The sequence below is a fragment of the Oryx dammah genome, unplaced genomic scaffold, assembly GCF_014754425.2.
Source record: "Oryx dammah isolate SB20612 unplaced genomic scaffold, SCBI_Odam_1.1 HiC_scaffold_12, whole genome shotgun sequence".
Lineage (NCBI taxonomy): Eukaryota > Metazoa > Chordata > Mammalia > Artiodactyla > Bovidae > Oryx > Oryx dammah.
In genome coordinates this window covers 53,919,384-53,944,228 of record NW_024070196.1, presented here as the reverse complement: position 1 = coordinate 53,944,228, position 24,845 = coordinate 53,919,384, and the positions used below count along the sequence as shown (strand labels likewise).

Here is a 24,845-nt window from a genome sequence, read left to right as displayed (position 1 = left end):
AGTGTTTCTCATGATGTACTCTGCATAGAAGTTAAATAAGCAGGGTGACAATATACAGCCTTGACGTACTCCTTTTCCTATTTGGAACCAGTCTGTTGTTCCATGTCCAGTTCTAACTGTTGCTTCCTGACCTGCATACAGATTTCTCAAGAGGCAGGTTAGGTGGTCTGGTATTCCCATCTCTTTCAGAATTTTCCACAGTTTCTTGTGATCCACACAGTCAAAGGCTTTGGCACAGTCAATAAAGCAGAAATAGATGTTTTTCTGGAACTCTCTTGCTTTTTCCATGATCCAGCGGATATTGGCAATTTGATCTCTGGTTCCTCTGCCTTTTCTAAAACCAGCTTGAACATCAGGGAGTTCACGGTTCACGTATTCCTGAAGCCTGGCTTGGAGAATTTTGAGCATTACTTTACTAGCATATGAGATGAGTGCAATTGTGCGGTAGTTTGAGCATTCTTTGGTATTGCCTTTCTTTGGGATTGGAATGAAAACTGACCTTTTCTAGTCCTGTGGCCACTGCTGAGTTTTCCAAATTTGCTGGCATATTGGCACCTGTAGCAGCACTTTCACAGCATCATCTTTCAGGATTTGAAACAGCTCCACTGGAATTCCATCACCTCCACTAGCTTTGTTCGTAGTGATGCTTTCTAAGGCCCACTTGATTTCACATTCCAAGATGTCTGGCTCTAGATTAGTGATCACATCATCATGATTATATGGGTTGTGAAAATCTTTTTTGTACAGTTCTTCCGTGTATTCTTGCCACCTCTTCTTAATATCTTCTGCTTCTGTTAGGTCCATACCATTTCTGTCCTTTATTGAGCCCATCTTTGCATGAAATGTTCCCTTGGTATCTCTAATTTTCTTGAAGAGATCTCTAGTCTTTCCCATTCTCTTGTTTTCCTCTATTTCTTTGCATTGATCGCTGAAGAAGGCTTTCTTGTCTCTTCTTGCCATTCTTTGGAACTCTGCATTCAGATGCTTATATCTTTCCTTTTCTCCTTTGCTTTTCGCCTCTCTTCTTTGCCTTGAGAACCCCATGAACAGTATGAAAAGGCAAAATGATAGGATACCAAAAGAGGAACTCCCCAGGTCATTATGTGCCCAATATGCTACTGGAGATCAGTGGAGAAATAACTCCAGAAAGAATGAAGGGATGGAGCCAAAGCAAAAACAATACCCAGCTGTGGATGTGACTGGTGATAGAAGCAAGGTCTGAAGCTGTAAATAGCAATATTGCATAGGAACCTGGAATGTCAGGTCCATGAATCAAGGCAAATTGGAAGTGGTCAAACAAGAGATGGCAAGGGTGAACGTCGACATTCTAGGAATCAGCGAACTAAAATGGACTGGAATGGGTGAATTTAACTCAGATGACCATTATATCTACTACTGTGGGCAGGAATCCCTCAGAAGAAATGGAGTAGCCATCATGGTCAACAAAAGAGTCTGAAATGCAGTACTTGGATGCAATCTCAACAACAACAGAATGATCTCTGTTTGTCTCCAAGGCAAACCATTCAATATCACAGTTATCCAAGTCTATGCCCCAACCAGTAACGCTGAAGAAACTGAATTTGACGGTTTTATGAAGACCTACAAGACCTTTTAGAACTAACACCCAAAAGAGATGTCCTTTTCATTATAGGGGACTGGAATGCAAAAGTAGGAAGTCAAGAAACACCTGGAGTAACAGGCAAATTTGGCCTTGGAATGCGGAATGAAGCAGGGCAAAGACTAATAGAGTTTTGCCAAGAAAATGCACTGGTCATAGCAAACACCCTCTTCCAACAACACAAGAGAAGACACTACACATGGACATCACCAGATGGTCAACACCGAAATCAGATTGATTATATTTTTTGCAGCCAAAGATGGAGAAGCTCTATACAGTCAACAAAAACAAGACCAGGAGCTGACTGTGGCTCAGATCATGAACTCCTTATTACCAAATTCAGACTCAAATTGAAGAAAGTAGGCAAAACCACTAGACCATTCAGGTATGACCTAAATCAAATCCCTTATAAGTAAGAAATAGATTTAAGGGCCTAGATCTGATAGATAGAGTGCCTGATGAACCATGGAATGAAGTTCGTGACACTGTAAGGAGACAGGGATCAAGACCATCCCCATGAAAAAGAAATGTCTGCTGGTAATACCATCAAAATAAAACTGTGAATTTTGTCAAACAGCTTTCATGCATATTTTTTCCTAAGGTTTCCTAATTTGTTCAAAATTTCCAGGATATCCAGGCAGGTCCAGATCTACTGGCAAACTGCATCAAGATTTCTTTGTATCACTTAACAATAATCCCAATGCTTAATAAATTGGGGGAAGGAATGAGGAAGAATTCACCCTCAACGTTCTAAAACAGAATCCCAAATTGTTGACCTAGTGTCAAATGTAGCTCATGGATATGCCTTAGAAAACTTACATAGTGTTTTAGAGGAACTTGAGTTCATGACCGACTTTTAAAAATTGGAAAATTTCACATCAAACTCCAGATGCCCAAGTTCTCCTGAAATCTCAGGGGATCTGGCCTTGCTGGGCTCATTTCCCACTGGGTCCCCAGGGTCCCCATGGACTAAAGTTGGGGTGTGTGCTCCTCAGTTTATCACAGTCCCTATCCACCTGGCTTGGGCTACCTAGGTGGTGCTCATGGTAAAGTATCCACTTAACTAATGCAGGAGATGCAAGAGATGCGGATTTGATTCCTAGGTCGGGAAGATGGATCAGGAAATGGCAACCCACTGCAGTATTCTTGCCTAGAAAATTCCATGGACAGAAGAGCCTGGCAGGCTACATTCATGGGGCTGCAAAGAGTCGGACACGACTGAGCAACTGAACACACACACATCCACATCCAGCCAGCTTATTTCCTTCATGCTATCAGCCTAATAATCCCTCTAGGTACTAAGATTCCCCTCAAAGTCTAAAGTATCCTTAGGAATACTATTAGTTTCAAATATTTTCACTATAGCCCCTCTCTTCAAACCTTACATGGAAGTTTAATATCTAAAATAGATAATAGTGATTACAGTTCATTTTGATTGAGTGCATACTGTGTGCCATGGTTCTGCTTTGGTTGACTCAAGGGCTTGGGGACCCAAATTCTATCAGCTCTCCATCATTTTCAGCAGGCCCTTATGAAACCTCTGTGGATCCAAGGAAGACAGTTCAAAAAGAACAGTTTTTTGTTTTTTTTTTTTTTGCCTTTCTGCATGGCATGTGGGAGCTTAGTTCCCCCATCACGGACAGAATCCGTGCCTCCTGTGGTGGATCCTCAAGGGTCTTAACCACTGGACCTCCAGGGAAATCCCTTCAAAAGTATATTTTAATCCATGCTCCTCACTACAGGCAAACTACAGGAGGGAAGAGACACTCTACCAATTGGAACAGTAGCCTTTCTGGCAGTTGTTTGTCTGCTAGCCCTGAGTGTTGATAGTGGCAGGAAAAAAGCCAATAAGGGGATCTGTTCTTTCCTTCCAGAATTATTTGCTGTTTTCTGGGAGCCCTTCAGGCCCGCTGTGTGAGCATGCCACTCTCAGGCTCAGAACTAGCTAATTCTCTTAGACATGTTTCAGCAAATGTGGACTCTGGAGGGGAGTTGCCTGGCAGAGAATGGTATGGAGACAGAGGCCCTCCCCATGTCCCAGTCCAGTCAGAAGTTTTCCTCCAGCCCTGATGATGTCAGCAGATGTGAACACACCTGCTACTTTGTCTATGGAAATTTTATGGCACTCATCGTCCATAGAGACTCTTTTAGATCATTCCACTGAGTCCCACATTTATGTACCTAGTGTGTGCCAGTGTTGCACTAGGTCCTGGGGATTCGCAGTGGGAATTTATTAAATATGAACAAGGGCTTTGGTTTCTGACTGTGCCGAGTTCCAGCTCTAGCTCTGAAACTTACTAGCTGTGTGACAAGCAAACAACCTAGCCTCTCTGTGTCTCACTTCATCTGTAAAACGGGTGTGATAGGAATAGTACATAATTCCTAGGATTGTCTTGGGGATTCAGAGATAATTTTTTGACACATACAAAGAAAAGGAGTGCAGTGTTTTGTTTTGTTTTTCTCCTCTAGCATGCATCAGATGATATTTTTTATTTGTGTTTTTGTTTTTTGTCTCTCTGGCTTACTAGATGACCCTCCATGAGAAAAGCCTTGTCTTTCTTGTTCACCCCTGATTCTCCCCAGGGAACAATGCCTGGCCCAGAGGAGGTGCTCCATAAATGTTTGTCTGCTGAATGAATCGCTGTCTTTCATATTCCTGCTTTAATTGCCATTCCAATGATGTGCTTTGGAGGAGCCCAGAGTCTCATGGACTCTGGGGAGAGCCACCATGACCTTGACAGCCAGCTGTTCACAACGGTGCTGTGCATCAGCTTCGAATGTCACCAGCTGGGCTCTGTGCCCTGGGCTGACAAATGACACTTGTTTGTCTTCTGGTGAACAGAGTTACAGCACGGGAGGGTAAGTTGGTGACTGGGGAAAGCTGAGTGAGCAACTGCGCCAAGCAGGGGGAACTCTGAACCTTAACGCCTCCAGGCCAGCAGTAGGGAGGCCTCGGGTCCATGTGGAAGGAGCCTGGGCCCCACCTCTTTTGGGCCCCGGGGGGAACACCGGTTTTGAGACTGGATGCCCAGGTGGCACAATGATCTCGATATTTCGGGCTGGGAATTCGTGCATTTTGTGTACCTTGAGAGACAAAATTAATTTCTCTGGCGGGAGGGAAACGGCTTTGCAAACTGTAAAGCGCTGCAGGAAAAAAGCAGTTAAATGAAAAGGTCAGGATCCAAAAGAGCAGATGCGTTTCCTGAGTGTAACTGCACTTTCAAACCCAGCTAGGACGACACGCAGTCCCCGGAGGTGGCACATTTTGGAGGGATCTCCTGGAGAGAGATTATTTGGGGAGACTGAGAAGCCGAGGCAAATTGACCAAAGTTTTCAGGGGTATCTGCAGAACTGGGGACCCGACCGCAAAGCCAGCGGTTGCAAACTCGCCCTTCTCTTCCGGCCTCGAGCTCCAACGCGCGAAATCTGCAAATTCTCCTTTATCTGCTGCACACGCTCGCTCATCTTCGTTCTGGCCGGAATCAGGGTAAACCGTTCCGATGATTATATAACTTCGCGAGTTCAAGAAAGATAATCCAGAGAGAGATGATGAAATTTTTTTGAGGGTAGATTAAAAAGAATTTTTTTCCCCAAATGTAAGTTACAGAGTGCACAAAAATGTGCATACAAATACCCATATTTCCACCACTCAGAAAAAATAACCTAACATTTTTATTTATCTGGGAGAGGACTTTTAAAATTAACCATCAAATGTATCTTTCCCTCCCCCCTAAATTCTAGCAAATTTGAAGCCAAAAAGAGTCAACCTATTTCACTGTTCACCTCTACCACAGATTTATCTTAAGGGGAAATTCCAGGACACCCAAATTCCCTCCGTGGGCTTTTCACATGGCCAGGTCTGCAAACACTTGGCCGCAGTGAACAGTGTCCTGAGGAGCCCGCAACCCTCGAGTGCACAGCTGCATCTTCTCCCCCATCCCCAACTCCCGCGTTCAACTTTGCAACTCACGCTCCCGCCAGGGGGCCTATTTGCTCGGCCCGTTTGGCGGAAGGATTCCGCACGCGAGCGCATTTACTCTCAACCGTCTCCTTCCCTTTCCCGCGTTCTGGCCCCGCCTCCTTCAATCTCTCTGGCCCCGCCCCCTCCCGGGTGCCCTATGGCCCACAAAGAAGTCCCGGCCGGGCCGCTGCACTCCCCCGCGCGCATTCGTGCGCCGCCCGAGGCTGGCTAAGGAGTCGGCGGCCATTTTGTCCTTCTCGTGGTTCCAGTGGGGAGAGAAGGAGGAAGCAGGGAGCGGGGCGGTTGGGGGGAACCCACCGCGGCTTCTGCCACCGCCGCCACCACCATCTCTGTGCCCGTGGCGTGGGAAAGGAGGTGTGAATCCCGGGCGCGAGCCGGCGGCGGCGCCGCTGCGGGAAGGTCGGCGGTGGGAAGGCGATGGCGGATATAGATAAACTCAACATCGACAGCATCATCCAACGGCTGCTGGAAGGTGAAGGAGGCGGCGGGCGGCTCCGGAGACTCGCGGGGGAGGGGGATTTGGGAGGCCTGTTGGGCTTGCTGCGCCGAGACGAGTGAGCCCCGCGAGTTCGCCCGCGGGCCGGGGACTGCCGCGGGAGGGAGGTTGCCCGGGTTTCCGCGCTTGGCCCAACCTGCGGACCCTCCTGGCTCCGCTCATTCATTGCTTGAGGGTGCAGCCTTTCTCCTGGCCGTGAAATTTGAAAACTCCGCTCCCCACCCCCACGTTTCCGGTACGTACCCCCGTGCGCCCGGCACTCCGGACCAATCTTTGGAGAATATTGGGGGCCCCAGTCCAACCTACTGGACTGCTCGTTCCGAACTTCGTGGTTCTCAATCTTTTGGAAAGCAATAAGATGCGGATATGGATTTCACCAAGCTTGAGGGCTTCTTTCCTAGCCTGCTTATTTTTATTTTTTTGTGAGGCTTGGGGTCGGGGGCCTCGTTACTTGTTACTCGGTAACGAACGTTCATTCTCAGGGAGATGTTGGAACCTATCTTCTCCTACCCTCCCAGATATTCTTTTTAAGTTGTCTTTATCCCGGGGAAGTCTCCGCGCTCTTTTCTGAACATGCCTCTGAATCGTGAAACCGGCAGTGATGACAGTTTCGTTAGGATCTTTCCAATGTGCCAAGCTCTGTTAAGCGCTTTGCGTTCACTGACTGCATTTTGCTGTCTTTTAGTCGCATCCGACTTTGCGATCCTATGGACTTCAGCGTGCCAGGCTTCCCTGTCCTTCACCATCTCCCGGAGCTTGCTTAAACTCATGTCCGTTGAGTCGGTGATGCCATCCAACCATCTCGTCCTCTGTCGTCCGCTTCTCCTGCTTTCAATCTTTCCCAGCATCAGGGTCTTTTCTAATGAGTTGTCTCCAGTACTTTGCGTGTGTCGCATAAATCATATTAGCCATCGTTTCTAAAGCGCTTACTGTGTGTAAGGCATTTTTTGGAGCTCTTTACACAGATTTCATGTAATACTCGAGGTAGATGCCCCTTTTTTCCTGACTAAGACCCAGAGAAGTGTAGTCACTTAACCAGTTAGTGACAGTCAAGTTTCAAACCCAGGCAGCTAGGAATTCAACGTCATTCAGGTCACCCTATGTGTGAAGGAAGGTGTCCAGTGGTTGAGCAAAGGTTAAAATAAATCTTTAATTTTGACTCTCCTAAAACTCCTGAGGTGTCTTGCGATTGATTTCTATTGATGTGGGATGGGAGAGGGATGAAGTTCGGATTTTAAGGAGAGACGCTGAAATAAAATCACCCACCACCCCTGAATTCTAGAGCACATCTATTAATAATAACGTCTAATTCCTAACTTTGAAAGAATTCAGATCCTTTTCTTGAGTGCTGGATAATGTAGATTTGGCTGAGTTTTAACTGTATTTTTGCCTGTATATTCTAAAATATTGTTGGACTGTAAATGCTCAGAGATGGAGTCGAGTGTAAACAGTTGGACAGCTCTGGTGTTAGAATTTCCAGATCTTTTAAGTCATGAGAATGAAACTTCATATTTTCTTAATCTCTGTTAAGGTTTTTTCCTTTTAAAGTGTCTCAAAAGAAAAACTCGTTAAATGAGCCCCTGAAATATCACTGCCATTTGTGGGTGAAAACCTTGTTGTTCATTCAGTATCTGGCGTTTATTAGAAGAATCACACTTCTAATATTAGTTAATATAGTTCTTTGGTTTATGTGAGACAGCAGTGGGTCAGAAACGGATTAAAACAATTTGCTGTAGGAAAAGAACTTAAATTTTTTTCATTCAAAAATTGTAAATTCTGCATGTCTATGCAGGGACATGTGTGGCTTTATTTCTTTGAGAAAGCTGGAAAAAAATGGAAGCTGTGGATTAGAAACAGAATTTTAAGATTAGTTAGGTCTTAATTGTGGGGTTGCCCATAACTTTTATATTCATATAACATCTTGTTAATTTTAATCTTATTTTTTAAATTGTGCTAAGAAATTTGCGTTAACCTGGATCATTTACAGTGAGATCAGTCATTATATTGTTTCTATACATGTTATGTTGCGCTGGAAAACCAGGTTTTTTTTAACATTTCATTTTTTTTCATTGAAATTAGTAAAGCAGTGCATTTTCATTCCTTGGGAATAAACTAGCTGCTCAACATTCTTAACGTTTTGTTTTTTTTTTTTCCCTCGTCAATGTTAGATTGGCAGAGAAGCTATTAAAAATGATCTATTGAAGATATATATGTATATCTTTCCAGGGTAGAAGATGTTGATAAGTTTTGTGATTTTTTTTTTAATGCCTCACAAAGTTTTTCCTCTAAAAATTTTCATTAAGATTTAAGTATATCTGAAGATGGAGGGAATGTGAGTTTTATGACCTTTTCAGAATTTTTTACATTTTCAGAATTGTCTCTTTTAAGGTGGACTATACAAGCTAGTTGAGAAGTAGCTCAGTGATAGTACTAAAAAGACCGTTCAAAAGTGAAGTCTTATCTAATGAAACATCTTGCTTTAGGTTTTAGTCACTACAGCTTTGCAGTTATTTTCTACTCTAAACTTTTAGATTTTCTTTAAGGAGGCAACATTCTGCCACCCACTTGGGAAGGTCTGCCTTGCAAGTGATAAAACCTTGAGATTGTCACTCTTGTGTGTTATTCATGTTCAGTTGCTTAAATGCATGGTAAAACTTTGGATTTAGAGAATAAATCAGCTGCTGATTTGTCTGGTAGTCCTATTGTGTTGGAGAAAAGTGAGATTAGAGTCAGATTAGCTTTGTAAGTGATCTCATACAGAGAATGATTGATGGCTAGTGATTTTCTTGCAGACAGTTGTAATTTCGCGTCCTGCTTTGAGAGAAGTATCTCACCTCTGAAAATGGTGGTTGTCAAACTGCAGGACTGTCAGGCTCTGCACAATTGCTTGATTTGCATTAGTGATTTAAATGTGACTTCTGTCCTGGCCCTACGAATTTAATCCTCTAATTTGTAAAAGTAATCCCTGTGTTTAGTTTTTTGATGTGAAATGAAACATGTTTGTATTGTAATCTTTAAAAAAGACAGTGGTCCCTGGTCCTGAAGATAATAAGGACAAACATAATGACACAAGAAAAAAAATTCTTAAAATGCTGACCAAGGAAAACAAAAATAATCTTTCTTAATGAGTTTACACATCAGATCATTTTAACAATTAGACGCCTTTCTTGGGATTAATCATCATAGGGCATTTTGTTGATAAAGACAGTAATCTTAAAGTTGTGTGTTACTGATACCCTTAACTTCCAAGAAGCCTGTATTGTGAGGACCTCCCTCTCCCTTCCCACATGTCAACTGTATGCTGCATTCTCTCCTACAAGTAAGAGAAAGGTCTTAGAGCTATGATCTGCAGCTTGCACCAGTCCTAAACTGCAGCTGGGGAAGGGCTACTCTCTGTGCCCACTGCCCTCTCTCCTGACAGTAGCAGGAGGAAGCAGTGAAATCTAACCGGATGGGGTGTGTCACTCTGTGATGCTTGAGGGAATGTAAACCGCGGGAGCAGGCAGGCTTTCCTCCTCCGGGCTGGGGGAATGGATGCCAGGCTGCATCACGCATGAACGGCACATCCACCGGAGAGGTTGGTGAGATTGTTGTGTATCTGCGAAACTGCAAGCGTGTGCCCTTGCCATTCAGTCTGCCTGAGCAGGTGAGGGTTACTGAGCCTGAAGCAGGGAGATGACAGGCAGACTTGGCCACTTCACTCAATTTACTCTCAGGGGTGCTGGTAGACCTTGAACACTGGGATGCGAAGGAGACAATATCCTGATACGAATCGCTGTGTAAATGAGGAAACTGGAGAGTCTTAATTCAAGAACAATGTACAGAATTCTGGGGCAAATTTTTTATGTTTTAGGATCAGACCACTGTATCCAAAGCATGTAAGAATAGATGACTTCCTTAATGGTCTTGATGTTTTATCTGCAATGTCCAATTTCACCACCCCCGCCCCTGGGCTTACTGGCATCCCTCATCTAGAGGAGATTGTCTGTTACTGATATTAAGGCTTATGAAAATGCCACTCAGTACAAACGTAGGGTCAGATGTCAAGTCTAATCAAGCGTAGGTGGTTAGACTGTAGAGAGTTAAAGATTTTTCAATGAATTGTCTTCACTCTAGGTGTAGAAAACTCCAGGTTCTTCATTGAGAGCAATAGACAGTGTTTTGCAGCTACATCCTGATTGTATATATGCCTTGAGAAAATTGATGTCACCTTTAAATGGCCAAAGTATCACACCAGCAGTTAGCAAAGTCAAGGTGGGGAGAGGGCGGCTTAGAAATTACAATGGCCAAAAAGTGGATGTCTTCCTGCTGGTGACTTTGCAGTGAACTGAATGGATCTTGATTAGCTTTTTTGTGGCTCACAGTTTTTGTAGGAAAGACCTCAGTGGTTTGTGGGAAAGTTTTGATGTTAGATACTCAGTGTGTTCTGTTTGTTTTGGTTTGAGGTTTTATTTTTCTAAATTTGTCAAATGTTGTGAGGTTATTGATTGTCGCTAGAATAAATATGTAGCATATTGTTAAGATTACTGCCTTTTAATAGGATTATCTTATTAGCAAAATCTCTGTTGACTTATTTTTATACTGGTTGTGCCAATTTTAGGTTTTAAAACTTGATTACAATTGAGCTGAGGCTTTTTGGTGGGTATGCTATTCCTTTTCTGTGACCTCCTTTCAACAATTAAGGGGCAAGAGGAATACATGCTTATCCCTCATAAGTAATCCCAAAGTAGTCTTAAGTTATTTCAAGTTTTTATCAGTTTGTTTAGTATAAAATTGCGTAGGAGTTTTTATCATGTGCTCATGTGAGTGATTTGCCAGATAAATAAATGATGATATAAGTTAGAACAGAACAGTCTTTGCTGGTAACAGCCCTAATGCAGTTTTCTGAATCTGCCGTTTTAGCCAGATAAAAGCTTTTACTCAAAAGTTGACATTTGGGAATTCCCTGGCCATCCACTAGTTAGGACTCCAAGCTGTCTCTTTCGAGGGCAATCCCTGGTCAGGAAACCAAGATCCTGCAAGCCTTGAAGTGCTGCAAAAAAAAAAAAAAAGAAGTCACGTGCCTAAGACCTAAGGACCATTTTAATGTACCAGTCACTTATCTATATATGTCTGCTGTGCCTGCTGATTTTATTTCCTTACAATACCTAGCACCTGGACTTCCTAGAAACATTCTGCCTGGAAAATGAAATGCTTTTGGAATTTCATTTTGGAATATTTTGGATCTCATTGGCAACTGTTGAAATAACTTCATACATGCAGTTTGAACTGCTACTTAGGAAGATATCATTAGGAGACAACTCATGAACTTCCCACCTTGGGGCTCTCTTATTTTACGTCTCTGCCATCCTGCACAGCACAGTGAGGGTTGAAGTGGGCAGTGTTGCTGCTGCTGCTGCTGCTTAGTCACTGAGTCCTAGCTGGCTATTTGTGACCCCGTGGACTGTAGCCTGCCAGGCTCCTCAGTCCTTGGGATTTACCAGGCAAGGGTACTGGAATGGGTGGCCATTTCCTTCTCCAGGGGATCTTCCCAATCCAGGGGTCGAACCCAAGTCTCCTGTGTCTCCTGCTTGGCAGGTGTATTCTTTACCACTGAGCCACCTGGGCAGCCCTGAAGTACAGAGTGACATTTATTGAGCAGCACTGTACTGTTTACATTTTTTCTTCGTAGCTAATAGCAATAAAATAGATATGCAAGCCTTTGTCTTTTTAATGGTGTTGAAGATGTTGTCCCTAAGATAAACTTTTAGTTTTACAATTTTTATAGAGGGGTAGTTCTCGGTGCAGAATGTATAATAATCTGCAGTTACCTAGTTTGTCTTATCTTCTGAATCCTGTACTAGAATGTAAACCTCTCAAGAAAGGGGACAAAGTTCTTGTCTCGCCTGTTGCCAGAAGAGGATGCCCAGCATCTATCACTGGTTGTGGCAGGTAGTAGCTGCCAAGCAGCTATTTTGTTGAATATTTGCGTAAAGCATGGTAAAAATGAATATTGATAGTCTTAACAAGTAGATTGCATTGTTTAATTTTTAATGCTTCCTGTTTGTAAGGATGCCTTATGATTTTTATACTCATCAAATTTTTCTTAAGCACCAATGACTGTATAGAGGTTTAGTAGTTTGCCCTATAAAATTTCTTTTGGTTTAGAAGTGTAATGAAAACAAATTCTTTCCTTTTTTTTTTTTTAACTTTTTCGTCTTTGTTATTGCTTGTGAACTTACAAAATGGCGAAAAACAGTTGTGTGCTGTTTACTTACTTTCATTTGTTTTCTTACTAAGTTTCTAAGTTAATGCCATATATTTTAAACATATTTTCAAGACAAAGAACAAATTCTTAAATGGGAGAGTGGTCTGGTGGAAGCACCACTTCAGAGCTAGAGTCAGCTGGGGCCTGGTGTCCTCCTTACAGGCTCTATGACCTTGGACCAAGTCACTGAGCCTCTTCCAGCCTGTAACACAGAGAAGTGACAGTGTCTGACTTCATGGGATTGTTGTATTGAATGGCGCTGTAAATAAGGCCTCTTAGTGCAGCAACCCAGCACATGGGAAGTGCTCCCTAGGTGTTAGCTACAACTAGTACATGATTCTATGTGGTGGACCCTGAAAATAGTGAAGTAGATTGCTTATGCTGTCAGCTAATAGGCCATCTCTAAGAAATGCCTGCTGTGTTCACCTCGACTGCCAAAACCCATTTTGAAATCTTTATTTTCTGTTAGATAAATTTTAAAGAGTAATCCTAAGTTTTCACAACTAGAAAAATACTATAGTAAAGCCTATAAGAATGATACTCTTGTTTTGTAATTTGAAAACACAGACATGGTTTTTGTTCTTTTTTTTTTTTTTTTTTGGCTAATAATCAGTGTATAGTCTGGGATGCATGCTAAGTGTAATGCCACAAACAGAGATTTATTCAGACTTTCATTCATGCAACAGATTTTGAGTACCTACCACGTACTAGCTCTGGGCATGTACACTGCAGGCTAGTGTTGTGGTCCTGAGGTTTACATTCTACCAGGATGAATAGATAGAGGTGAACTGGCAATTATAATACAGAGTGTGTGCTGGGGGGTGTTGGGAGAGCATTTCAGAAAGCATAAAGCGGGCTTGTTGTTAAGGGGAGAGACGATCGCCAAGAGGGGTTTTCCAGGGTGAGCTGATATCTAAGCAGTCTCGGAAGATGAGCAGGTATTTGCCAGTTAGTAGATGGTTTTGATGGAGTTTCTGTTTATATAGTTTTATTTCTTGAGCTAATTGTTGGGAATTTAAGAAGCTTTGTGACTGTGTTTTTAATGAGCACTGTTCAGACATAAACTGAATCCTGATTTGTTCTGGAAAAACTGTATTTAATCCTCAGTCCACGTTAGGGACACTGTTTAAATTGTTAGTGTTGCATGGAGCTCTGCCAGGTACTGTGTGATGACTTAGAGGGGTGGAATGAAGATGGGAGGGTGGGAGGAGATAAGTGTATACCTATTGCTGAGTCACAGTATTATACAGCAGAAATTAGCACAGCATTGTAAGGCAGTTATCCAATTAAAAATAAAATTTAAAAAAATTGTTAGTATTGTTCTTTACTAATCTCTGTGCTCTGATACTTCAGGGACAGTCATATTAAGAAAACTAAAATTATCATGAACTATGTCTAAAGGTTGTAGTTGGAAGTCTCCAAACCAGTAAAATGTGTATTAGCAGCACTGATTTAATCTGATAGCATTCATATTAAAAGTATGGCTTGTGTTCCCTATAGGTATAAGTCTTCTAAAAGACTTAGAGTGGGCTGTTCCCTTACAAGTGTGGGCCTCTGCTGAAAAAGGTTCCCTTTGAAACCAGAAGCGTTTAGGAGTCCCCTAGCCAAAAATAAAGTTTCCTGTTGGGCAGTATGCCCAGCCTTCTGGCTGACTTGTGGTAAAATCACTAATGATTGGGGTTTTCTGGCCAATAAAGCAACGATCCCACGATCTTTCCACTGGGAGGGTTTGTTGAGTTCTCTCCTATGTGTGTGTCTGAAAGAAGAAATTACTTTGGTTCTGGAAAAAAGTCGGTTTTGTTTCACAAACAACCCAGTTGCTGTTGTATTGTGTATATGTCCATTTAGTGTAGTCCTTCAAGGATTATTCTTACTATGCTTTCCCTTTAGTCGATTCTTGTTTCTTAATGTTTGATCAGCATGAGACTGGTGGTCACTTAGTTCAGTTAACATGTTTTGGAGTCCAAAGAGGTGATTTGCTCAAGACTATAAAACCAATACAGAAACTTGGTTTCTAGTTGCCAGTCCAATGCACTCAACATGTTCTTTTTGCTGTACCCTCTAAGAGTTTAACTCTTTCCCCTTGTCATCCTTCCTTATTTACTCTTTCATTGAAAAAACACCACCCTTCCATTTCTGCTCAGCTTGTTTCCTCAGAGAATTTCATTTCAGTGGCTATTCAGGCTGAAGGAGGGCTTCCCCTAAGACAGTATTTTTCAAATTTGGGCACAGCCCTTTTTAATAGAAAAAAAAAAAATTCTCGGCAGATACCAGGGTTTTTTTAACTTGCAATTTTTATTACTCTATATTTACAGAACAAAGCTAGATTAAAACCAGTTAACCATATTGCTCTTGTTTAGCATTAGGCTAGATGATTTTGAATTTGAATATAAAGCCTTCAAAACTGATAAAGTTTAAATTAACATTGATTTAATCTGCTTATCACTTTATATTGGGTTTAATGGTAGAAAGATGTAAGCTTAGTTCTGTACTTAGTCTGGTTCTGTGTTTTTGCTTCAGTTCTAGTTCAGAGAATGCCTCCTTTCATGAATCCTTTGTACAAAACAAGTGTTAAAATTTTGGTTGCAATCTGATGGTAATCAGTCCCCGTATTTAACCAGACCCTGGCACTTCATAAGGGGCTTCCCTGGTGCCTCCCTGGTGACTCAGATGGTAAAGAATCTACCTGTGATACAGGAGACCCAGGTTTGATGCCTGGGTTGGGAAGATCCCCTGGAGAAGGGCATGGCAACCCACTCCAGTATTCTTGCCTGGAGAATCCCATGGACAGAGGAGCCTGGTGGGGTCTGTGGGGTTGCTAAGAGTCAGACACGACTTAGAGACTGGAGGAGTCTGTGGGGTTGCTAAGAGTCAGACACGACTTAGAGACTGAGCAGCAAGAGCAGCCACTTCATAATTGTAAGATTAAGGTAAATTTAGTAATGCAGTGCTCCTTGTTATCTATTACCCTGGAAAAGGAAATGGCAGCCCACTCAAGTATTCTGGAAAATCCCATGGACAGAGGAAGGAGCCTGGCAGGCTGCAGGCCATGGGCTTGCACAAGGTTTGGGCACGACTTGACGACTAAACAACAGGCAGTGCAGTGCTGTTTGTTATATGCTTAATAACTGTCTAATCTGTTGCAACTAGAGTCAAAACAATTTCATTTCGTACTGCTATCTACCTGCTGATAAATGAATTATTATAAGGCCAAAGGAAATCTTGTGCTCACTTTGATAGTGAGTAGAACTCGAGTCTTCGGATGTGATGCGTGCTGTGCCCTGATCTCTTCCTCCTTTTTCTCAGGTTTTACCTGTTCCAGTTCTAGGAAACTTCTCACAGCAAACGCTAACATCCTTTGCCCTGTATAGACATGAGTGTATTCACAAATTCAGGCCTAGAAGGTTGCGTAGCAAAATACCCACAACAAGCATACATGGTGTTTTGGGTTTTTTTTTTTTATACATGGTGGTTTAATGAAAAACAGCACAGTAAATTTTTTTCACAAGATAGATCTTGGACCATGGAGAGAGACCTGTGGTCCTCTGAAAAACACTGATTGATTGAGAGGGAGAGATCCTGAGCATTTCCAATCTCTTATTTTAAAACAAGGACTTGTTAGAACTGACTGAGTAACATGACAGTCTCTAAGACCTCCTGCTCTACAAATACTAATTCATTTACAAGGCTGGAGAAGAGAAGATGATGGGAGGCAAAATGAGCTGATCTGGTGAGTGGGCTGCAGGTGAACAAGGCCAGTTGTTACAGGTGTCCTAAAGATAAAGCCTAAAAGCCTATGTTCTCGTCTCCTCTTTATTTAAAGCTTGTGCCTTTTCATATATGTTTAATTTTTATATGAAATCTTACTCTGACTTCACTTGACTAAATTGGGGTTTTTCTCCCCCTACAGTGAGAGGGTCCAAGCCTGGTAAGAATGTCCAGCTACAGGAGAATGAAATCAGAGGACTGTGCTTAAAGTCCCGAGAGATCTTTCTCAGTCAGCCTATCCTGCTAGAACTTGAAGCACCACTCAAGATATGTGGTAAGTTTCGGTGCACCGTTTCCTTTGGTTATGTGATTAATTGACTGAGTCAAGGGTATATGTAGATGGTGTATAGATGATATTATGTTAGCCAGTAGAATCATGTACTATTTATGAATAACCTAGAATTACATTATATAATTGTAGCTTTAGAATAAATACCCCTAATGGACCGCGTTTACTTAGATGTGCTTCAAAATTTCTTAAAATTATTTTGCTAAAGAAATACAAACATTGCAGAAGAAAGGAACGGAAACAGAATGGAGAGCTAGGAAAAGGCCTGAACCTATATATAAGCTTAAAGCAAAGGAATATTCTCTGGCAGTATCTAGCAGGGAGACGTTGAAAGCCAGATGTGTTGGTGGGTGTAGTGTGTGTGTGTGTTCCTTTGTTCACGTGGGGTCAGGGCTTGTTAAGAGTGCATCACTTCTGCTGGCACGGTCCCTAGAGATGGAGCTGCTGGACATCTGATACTGATCAGCCAGCCTGAAAGGGAAACCGTGTTACTTGGCACGAAGGCCTGCCTAACCATTAATAATCCGTTCTGCAAAATAAATTATTAATTACTTGAGTTTTGTGTGTGATTCTGATATACACTTAAAATTTTCACTAAGCTCTGTTGGACTAAATAAATACTACACAGCAGTGGAAATTAGTTATGTAGGTGGTTTGAACTATACGAATGAAGACACTGTGTAATGAAATTCTTGCTTCTAGGTGATATCCATGGGCAATACTATGATTTGCTTCGACTTTTTGAGTATGGTGGTTTCCCACCAGAAAGCAATTACCTGTTTCTTGGGGACTATGTGGACAGGGGAAAACAATCACTGGAGACTATCTGCCTCCTGTTGGCTTACAAAATCAAATATCCCGAGAATTTTTTTCTTCTCAGAGGAAACCACGAATGTGCCAGCATCAATAGAATTTATGGATTTTATGATGAATGTAAGTACTTTCTACAGGAAGATTTACTTATATTGAGATAGATGGTCATAAACTGAACATGTTTCTGTTAGGATTTGTGAGAGTTTAGATGTAGTGTTGTCATTTTTCATGCTTACTATTTTGTTGACTAGTTTTTGTCCTGGCTTCTTTCTTGTGTTAAAAAAATTAACATTCGTTACAGTATGATAATGCCTTGGATTCTTGTATGATGTGATGATTAGATTAGGAAATAGTGATAACAGTGGTGATTTCTTTTAAGGTAATCGTTGTGAATAGTTGCAGATAATTTAATTTTTAGTACAACTCTTGAGAACCTGTCCAAATAGATAGCTTTGTTTTTGATAACTTTATTGAGATAAAATTTCATCCATTTTAGGTGTACAGTTGAGTTAATTAAATTAATAGAATGACACAAGCATCACCACAGTCCTATGTAAGCACTAAGCTACTTTCTGTCTCTATAGGTTTGCCTTTTCTAGATGTTGCATATAAATGGAAACTTGGAATGTACAAATAACTTTTGTAATTTGTAATATAGTTCTTTTTCCTTTGGCACATCCACACCCAAGAAAAACAGTACTCACTATCTGAAATTGTGTGCTGAAAGGAGAAAACAGGGCAGCAAGGGGAAGCTAATTAAAAGTATTTGAATAATTTATACATTGTTTGACCCATTTTGAAGGTGCACTTTGAGTTGATAATTGACAGGAACAAGATTCCTAGAGCCTTGAAAATAATCAGTTTCAGTGGAGTTTTTGTTGATGCTGCTATTTAAGTAATTATAAATTAAAAATATTTATTTAATCCTCATCTCCATCTTCCTTTTGTATTCATCATTTCTGTGAGTGGGAGTGGTTAAGGAATTTGAATTACTAGCACTTGCCAGTATAATTACAAGACTGGTTTTGTCTCTGTGGCCATACCCTAGACTATAATCATAACCTATAGTCTCGCAAGGTGTGGTGGTACTCCGTCTCAGTTTCACTTGGATGTGTTCATCCAGTTTATTTGTTAGAAGTACATTGCTAGAAAGGTTACCTTCATAACAGACGTAGCCCTCGTACTCACAGCCTCTCCCTTGACTGTATGTATGTATGTAGTCCAACACCCAGTCATAAGATGAGGTGGGAGAAAATTGACTATACTTCAATAAAATTAAAAAAAAAAAAAGAATGAAGTGGGCGAGAAAGATATTTGATATTGACAACGAGTCAGAGAAGTACTAGTAAGGCAGTCACTATTTAGGTAATGAAATGAGAGGCGGAGAATTTTATAACATTGTGTTTTAGGAATTTATTACAGGTACTACTATTTAGAATAGTTTCCTTTTTATATAGCGGTTAGCCAATATTCTGAGGTTTTATTTGATAAAGTTCAAATTCACACAATCTCTTTGTTGTGATATACTTCCTAGTGTGTTGGCTACATCATTTTTGGTTTCTTTTTTATTAGAAGCCTTAATCATTGAGAACGTCAGCATTGAATAGTATCAATTTTGACTCTTTGTCTTCAAGACTCATGTAATGAATGACCTTGTACTGCAACTTGCCCCTCTCCCATCAGGGAGGTATAGTTTGCCACCCAGTCTGTGGGCCTGAAAGTATCCTGACATAGGTGGCTTTCAGTGGATGGTTTACCAACGTAAGAAAATATTGATAATTTTGTTAAAATTGTACTGTATTGAAATTTTTTATTCAAATGTAGATTTCCATGAAGGAATTTTAAAACCACTGCTGAACGTGATACTTTTTCCCTAAGTGTAGCAAGCACTCTGTGCTACCATTTCCTCCATTCCCCCTGCCCGTGTTATGACTGTAGTCCTGGAAAAGCTGAGGTATCTGTTGCTGGATAAAATGTGAATGTGTGTTACACTTTTCTGATGCCAGAGCTGTCTGGTCTGTGGTAATAGGAAACTGCATTAGGGGTTTTGGCTCAGAATCTGAGGATTTGGAAGCTTGAAGAGACCTTGGCAGTTACCCAGGAATCTTTCTGGAGCCAGATGCTCCTGGCGGTCTGAGGTGGCCTTAGCGGGGAAATGTACAGAGGAAAGAAAGCAGCAGCCCAGGACTAAGTTAATAAGATGCTCAGGCAATAGGAGGAAGAATCTTAATTTTTGACGAAGAAGCCGACAGAGTGAGTTGTGAGTTGTTTCTTGGTTGCCTTTGGAAATAGGAACCCACCTATGGTTTGAAAGTGGACAGAATAGACTATATTGCAAACAGAGTTGGTGCTCTCAAATAATTGTTGAGGCTTAATGATAATCCTTAATCAGTATGTCTGGAATTCTCTTTTCAGACTATTTTAAAATAGTGCATATGAAACTAAGTTGTTGCTTATAAATCATACATCTCTTAAATATTATATATATCTAATTCTCTTTTTTAATAAAAGCATAGTTTTTGAATATTGCCTTGGAGGATTTACCTTGAGGGTATGTATCTGCAGAACACCAGTCTTTTAACCATCCCAAAATTTTCACAGGTAAAAGAAGATATAACATTAAACTATGGAAAACTTTCACAGACTGCTTTAACTGTTTACCGATAGCAGCCATCGTGGATGAGAAAATATTCTGCTGTCATGGAGGTATGTTGGCTGATTTTAATTCCAAGTAGATTTGGATTCTTCTAAAGGGTATACACTTTGACATTGATGAATTAACATTCGGATGACTTCCTCTGTGAGGTGACTCTCCTGTACTGCTGTGTTATACCAGGAGTCCACTCTGGCACATCCAGGATCATCCAGATACAAGTCCAAAGTATGCAGTTGATTTGTTACAAAGAATTCTAGGCTCTGTAACAGTTAGCCTTGAAACTAGAGTAGAAAGTATTTTCGAATATAAAATAAACAATGTGCTATACCATAGACCCTGTAGGATACTGAAAATGTGAATATACTTTCCCTTGGACTGTTTTGATCTTTTCCTTTCAGAAATTTCTCTGACTTAGATGTTAAAAGTTATTTTGCTTGGTGGTTGTACTTTATATGATGTAATTAAAATAGTAATGGCAAAGAGGATATCTTTTCATCTGTGTCAGAAGTTAGACAACCATCAAAAAGCCAACTCAACTATATTTTAATAAAACCACTATCCTTGCCCTCCTTAGGTACTTATATACTGGTTTTGGTAGAGTTGGACATGTGATTTTTAAAGTCAGATTGAGAGCCAGTTACATCTGAGCTGGTTTGACTTTACAGTCCTTGGCCAGTGCAGGTTTCCCAGAAAGCTTCATCACCTGAGTGTCTGCATCTTCTACGCCCAGTCATACAGTGGTCATTAGGGTGCTCTGAATGTTGAAGTAACTTTCCTTGTCCGGTTCGGGCCCACACTGCCCCACAAATTAGTGCATGTAACAAGTTCCAGTGCACCCCACCCCGCCCCTTTTTAACAAAAGCTAATAAGAAAAGATAACCAAAGAGTTCATGACTGAGTATCTCTGAAGAGAAAGGGAAATATTAAAGTGCTAGCTTCCCTTTTAAAATTGTGTTTTCTTCCATTTTGGTTTTTTTCCCCCTCATTTAATAGGTTTATCACCAGATCTTCAATCTATGGAGCAGATTCGGCGAATTATGCGACCAACTGATGTACCAGATCAAGGTCTTCTTTGTGATCTTTTGTGGTCTGACCCCGATAAAGATGTCTTAGGCTGGGGTGAAAATGACAGAGGAGTGTCCTTCACATTTGGTGCAGAAGTGGTTGCAAAATTTCTCCATAAGCATGATTTGGATCTTATATGTAGAGCCCATCAGGTATTGATTTTGAATTTTACATGTACACTTAAGAGCATGTGTGTGAGCACAGATTCTCCTTGTTGATTTTGGTGGGTAGGTATTGCTAATTTATACAAAATGTCTCTGGAAGTGACCTACAGGATATCAGGCTCAATGGGAAACTGAAGCGTGGTTTTACTCACCTAAAGTTTGCACCCGTTCACATTGAAAACATTTTCTCTCCAAGGTGGTTGAAGATGGATATGAATTTTTTGCAAAGAGGCAGTTGGTCACTCTGTTTTCTGCGCCCAATTATTGTGGAGAGTTTGACAATGCAGGTGCCATGATGAGTGTGGACGAAACACTAATGTGTTCTTTTCAGGTAGAGGATGTTTTCAGCATTGTTTCCTTTTATTATGTCTGCATTTTATTGATTTTTTAAAAGTGCTAGTTTCTGCCTATATTCATTTATGTGGAATAGACTGAAAATTTTTATTTTTCCTTAATTGTTGTTTGTCCTAGTTTAGTAATGGGTGAATTCCTTTTAAAAGAATGAAATGGTCATAGAACTTTTGCCCCAAGTATTGAATTTAACTTTTTTCATATTATTTGAATACATTAAAATCATGAGACATTAAGTCTAAAGCTACAGTGTTAGTACAGTGTTCCGCTGAAATTAAACCACATGAAAGTAGCCCTCGCTGCCGTGTGGCAGGTGTGCCGCGTGATGACTCAGTTCTCCCACCATGTCTCTGTTTCTAAAAAACCTCTAGTGATTGACCATGACATCATTTGGCCGTCACTTGGCACAAAAGAATCATTTACACATAAAGTCTGCAATTTTCTTCTCATTCAGTTACTATGATTAAACTTATATGACTTCAGGCTCACCCAATCATAAACAAAAACACAGCCACTGAAGTCAAGTCATCAGTTAACTGAATTAAAACAAGTGTTTTTGATTTTTTTTTTTTTTTTAATTATCAGGTCTTACAACCCCCAGAGATTATGACATGATCCCCTAGGGGTTTGAGAAACACTATTCTAAAGAACTTTACCCCCGGGTCAGAAGGGATACCTGAAGATGTGACTTCAAAAAACTATCATTTTATCCAGAGGCGAAAGTTTGTCCAGATCATATATCATAGCGGTTTATAAGAGTATTTATTACCAAAATGTTTGTCAGCTTGGTTTGTATTAATATGCCAGTGGAGCCTTCAAAGTTGTTGGGTCAATTTTAAACAAACTTTCTGAACAAAAGATTTGAGTGAAATGTAAGACTTGAGGTTAAGTATATTTCCTAAAATACATTGTCTTGAATCTTTGCAGATTTTAAAGCCTGCAGAGAAAAAGAAGCCGAATGCCACAAGACCCGTCACACCTCCAAGGGGTATGATCACAAAGCAAGCAAAGAAATAGATGTCATTTTGATACTGCCTAGTTGGGACTTGTAACATATAGTACATAACCTTCATTTTTAAAACTGTAATGTGTATTGGTCAGCTTGCTCAAATAGTGTTTGTGGGGCTCCCCTTTCCATTTTTGACTTAGTGAATGGTATTTGCTGGTTATAACAGCAAATGAAAGATTCTCCACTCCCAAGGAAAAATGTTTTGTTTCGTTCCCTGTTCCTTTTACAAACATTAATGGTGTTAAAGCTGTACACTCAGGACAGTGTCCCCTGTCTAAGGGGTGAGTGTACAACTGATCTTTTTTTAATTCAGTACAGCCCATAAATAATGTAAATGCTCATTTTCTTTAGGATATAAAGAGAGCCCTAGGGTGCTCAATCTGTACATGTTATTGTCATAAAATGCATACTGTTGGATACAAACCACTGTGAACTTTTTTGTTTCAAAGGGATTGCTTTTTTTTTCATTGTCTTATGTACAAAACTAGTTTTTATAGCTATCAACATTAGGAGTAACTTTCAACTTTGCCAGCATCACTGGTATGTATATTTAATTAAAGCACACTTTCCCCTACGGTATACTTAAAATGACGATTAAAGCCATTATTTTAAATGTTTGTGACTTTTTTCCTGAAGCCAAAGTTTCTGTTGAAATATATATTGACACTCCCCTAAGTAAGTACAAGGTGGCATGGTTGTATACACCTGTCACCTTTATGGGGATTCAAAAACAGGTTTTTGAGTTTGAATAGCAGTTAGTAACATAGTGCTGTTTAAGCTATTAATAATTAAAGTTAATTACATTTTGTATGATTTCCATATAGTCTATTCATTAAGTAATCTTTTTACAGTTACATCAGGCCTGAACCCGTCCATTCAGAAAGCTTCAAATTATAGAAACAATACTGTTCTATACGAGTGACCGATTATGCATTCTTTGGCCTACATTCTTTATTCTGCGATGAAGTTGAGGCTTATAAGTCAAAACAAAGGAACTAACTTACTATCCACCAGTTTATACAGAACTCAGTATATGACTTTTTTAAACTAAGATCTGTTAAAAAGAAATCTGTTTCAACAGATGACCGTGTACAATACCATGTGGTGAAAATTAATTCAGACTTATTAAATGATGAACTTGTTACATCCTCTCAGTGTCAATTTATCAGCACAATACACACAGGAGAACTGTTGATGGCATATTGAATAGATTTTAATGAATAAAATGCTCTGGAAACCACACAGTTTGAATTTGGATTTGTCTTCCTTCAAATAGTCTGTTTTCCAAAGCTGGATTTTAATATGGATGCTCATTCTTCAAATTCTTATTGGATATAACTAAGTTTCTGAAGTAGAGAGATGAGATTGAACTATTTAGGGAGGTGTGGGACTTGATGAGTTGTGTGACATCATCTGTATCCATGTTTTTTGTCTGGGTTTATTTGAACTTGGCAATAAAATTCAAGAGCTACTTTTTGAATTATTCTAAGTCAACCACCAGTGTTTTTATACACAAACCTTTGCTCTTTTCTCTCTTCCCTAATTCATATGAAACACAATGTTGTGTCCTACATTTTTCACAAGTGTGTTGAATGCATATTCATTTCTCTGGTACATTAAAAGTGGATGGAGAGTGTGTCATTTGAAAAGCACATTCTTCTATCAAAAACTGGTTGTCTCTTAGGGAGCTGGAAGAGGACCACCTAGTGGGGATTGCTTGAACCAACATTTGCTTGTGGGAGAAAAGAGCATAGTTTGTGCTGCGAGCCCTGGCCCTGAGGCATCGGCCGTGTCCATGCCCCCGGTGTGCTCCTGGGTGACCTCGTGACGTCTAGCTGCTTCTAGCTCCTTCCTGCTCTACATTTGTGACAAATTCAGAGTTTGCTTATTCTATTTCCGATATTCTCCCAGGTCTCTAATTGAAGAAGAAGATGAACAACAAGTTGTATCAGTTTCATAAATCTTTAATCTGTGCCTTGGACATTATCAATAGTATCACTTCCAGGATTTCAAAATCCTATAGAACTGTATAATTGAGCCATTTGTAACCCATTGAGCTTGGGTTATAAAGTGTGGAGTATAGTTCCTAGCTCAAAATTCTGAAAAGAAGCACAGCACTGGTTAAGTAGAGAACAAAATCAACCTTTGGTTTTAGGACATGAGATCTTAGGAGAGACTCAAATAACTTGAACTTAATATGTGAAGATACAGCTTCATATTTTCCCTTGTAGATCCCTGTCTGCACTAACCTTACTCTCTCATTTGTCCTTATCACCATATGCAGCTCAGGGAACATCTTGCGTTTATACATAGTCAAGGTCCTGGCTCCTAGCTGTGTGATCTGAGTGAGTGACTTAAATGCAGTATCCCTAGCTATGAAAACAGGG

At 40.5% G+C, this 24,845-nt stretch overlaps 1 protein-coding gene across 1 annotated transcript; it reads left to right on the top strand.

Annotated features, from left to right (window-relative positions):
- The first annotated feature begins 5,755 nt into the window (after positions 1-5,755).
- Positions 5,756-23,938, top strand: PPP1CC (protein phosphatase 1 catalytic subunit gamma). Its single transcript, XM_040250714.1, has 8 exons — positions 5,756-6,072; positions 16,254-16,385; positions 17,103-17,333; positions 19,815-19,919; positions 20,863-21,086; positions 21,295-21,429; positions 22,377-22,437; positions 23,310-23,938. Exons 1-8 carry the CDS (start codon positions 6,018-6,020, stop codon positions 23,378-23,380), a joined length of 1,014 nt encoding a protein of 337 aa, XP_040106648.1. The 5' UTR covers positions 5,756-6,017; the 3' UTR covers positions 23,381-23,938.
- Positions 23,939-24,845: the final 907 nt, after the last annotated feature.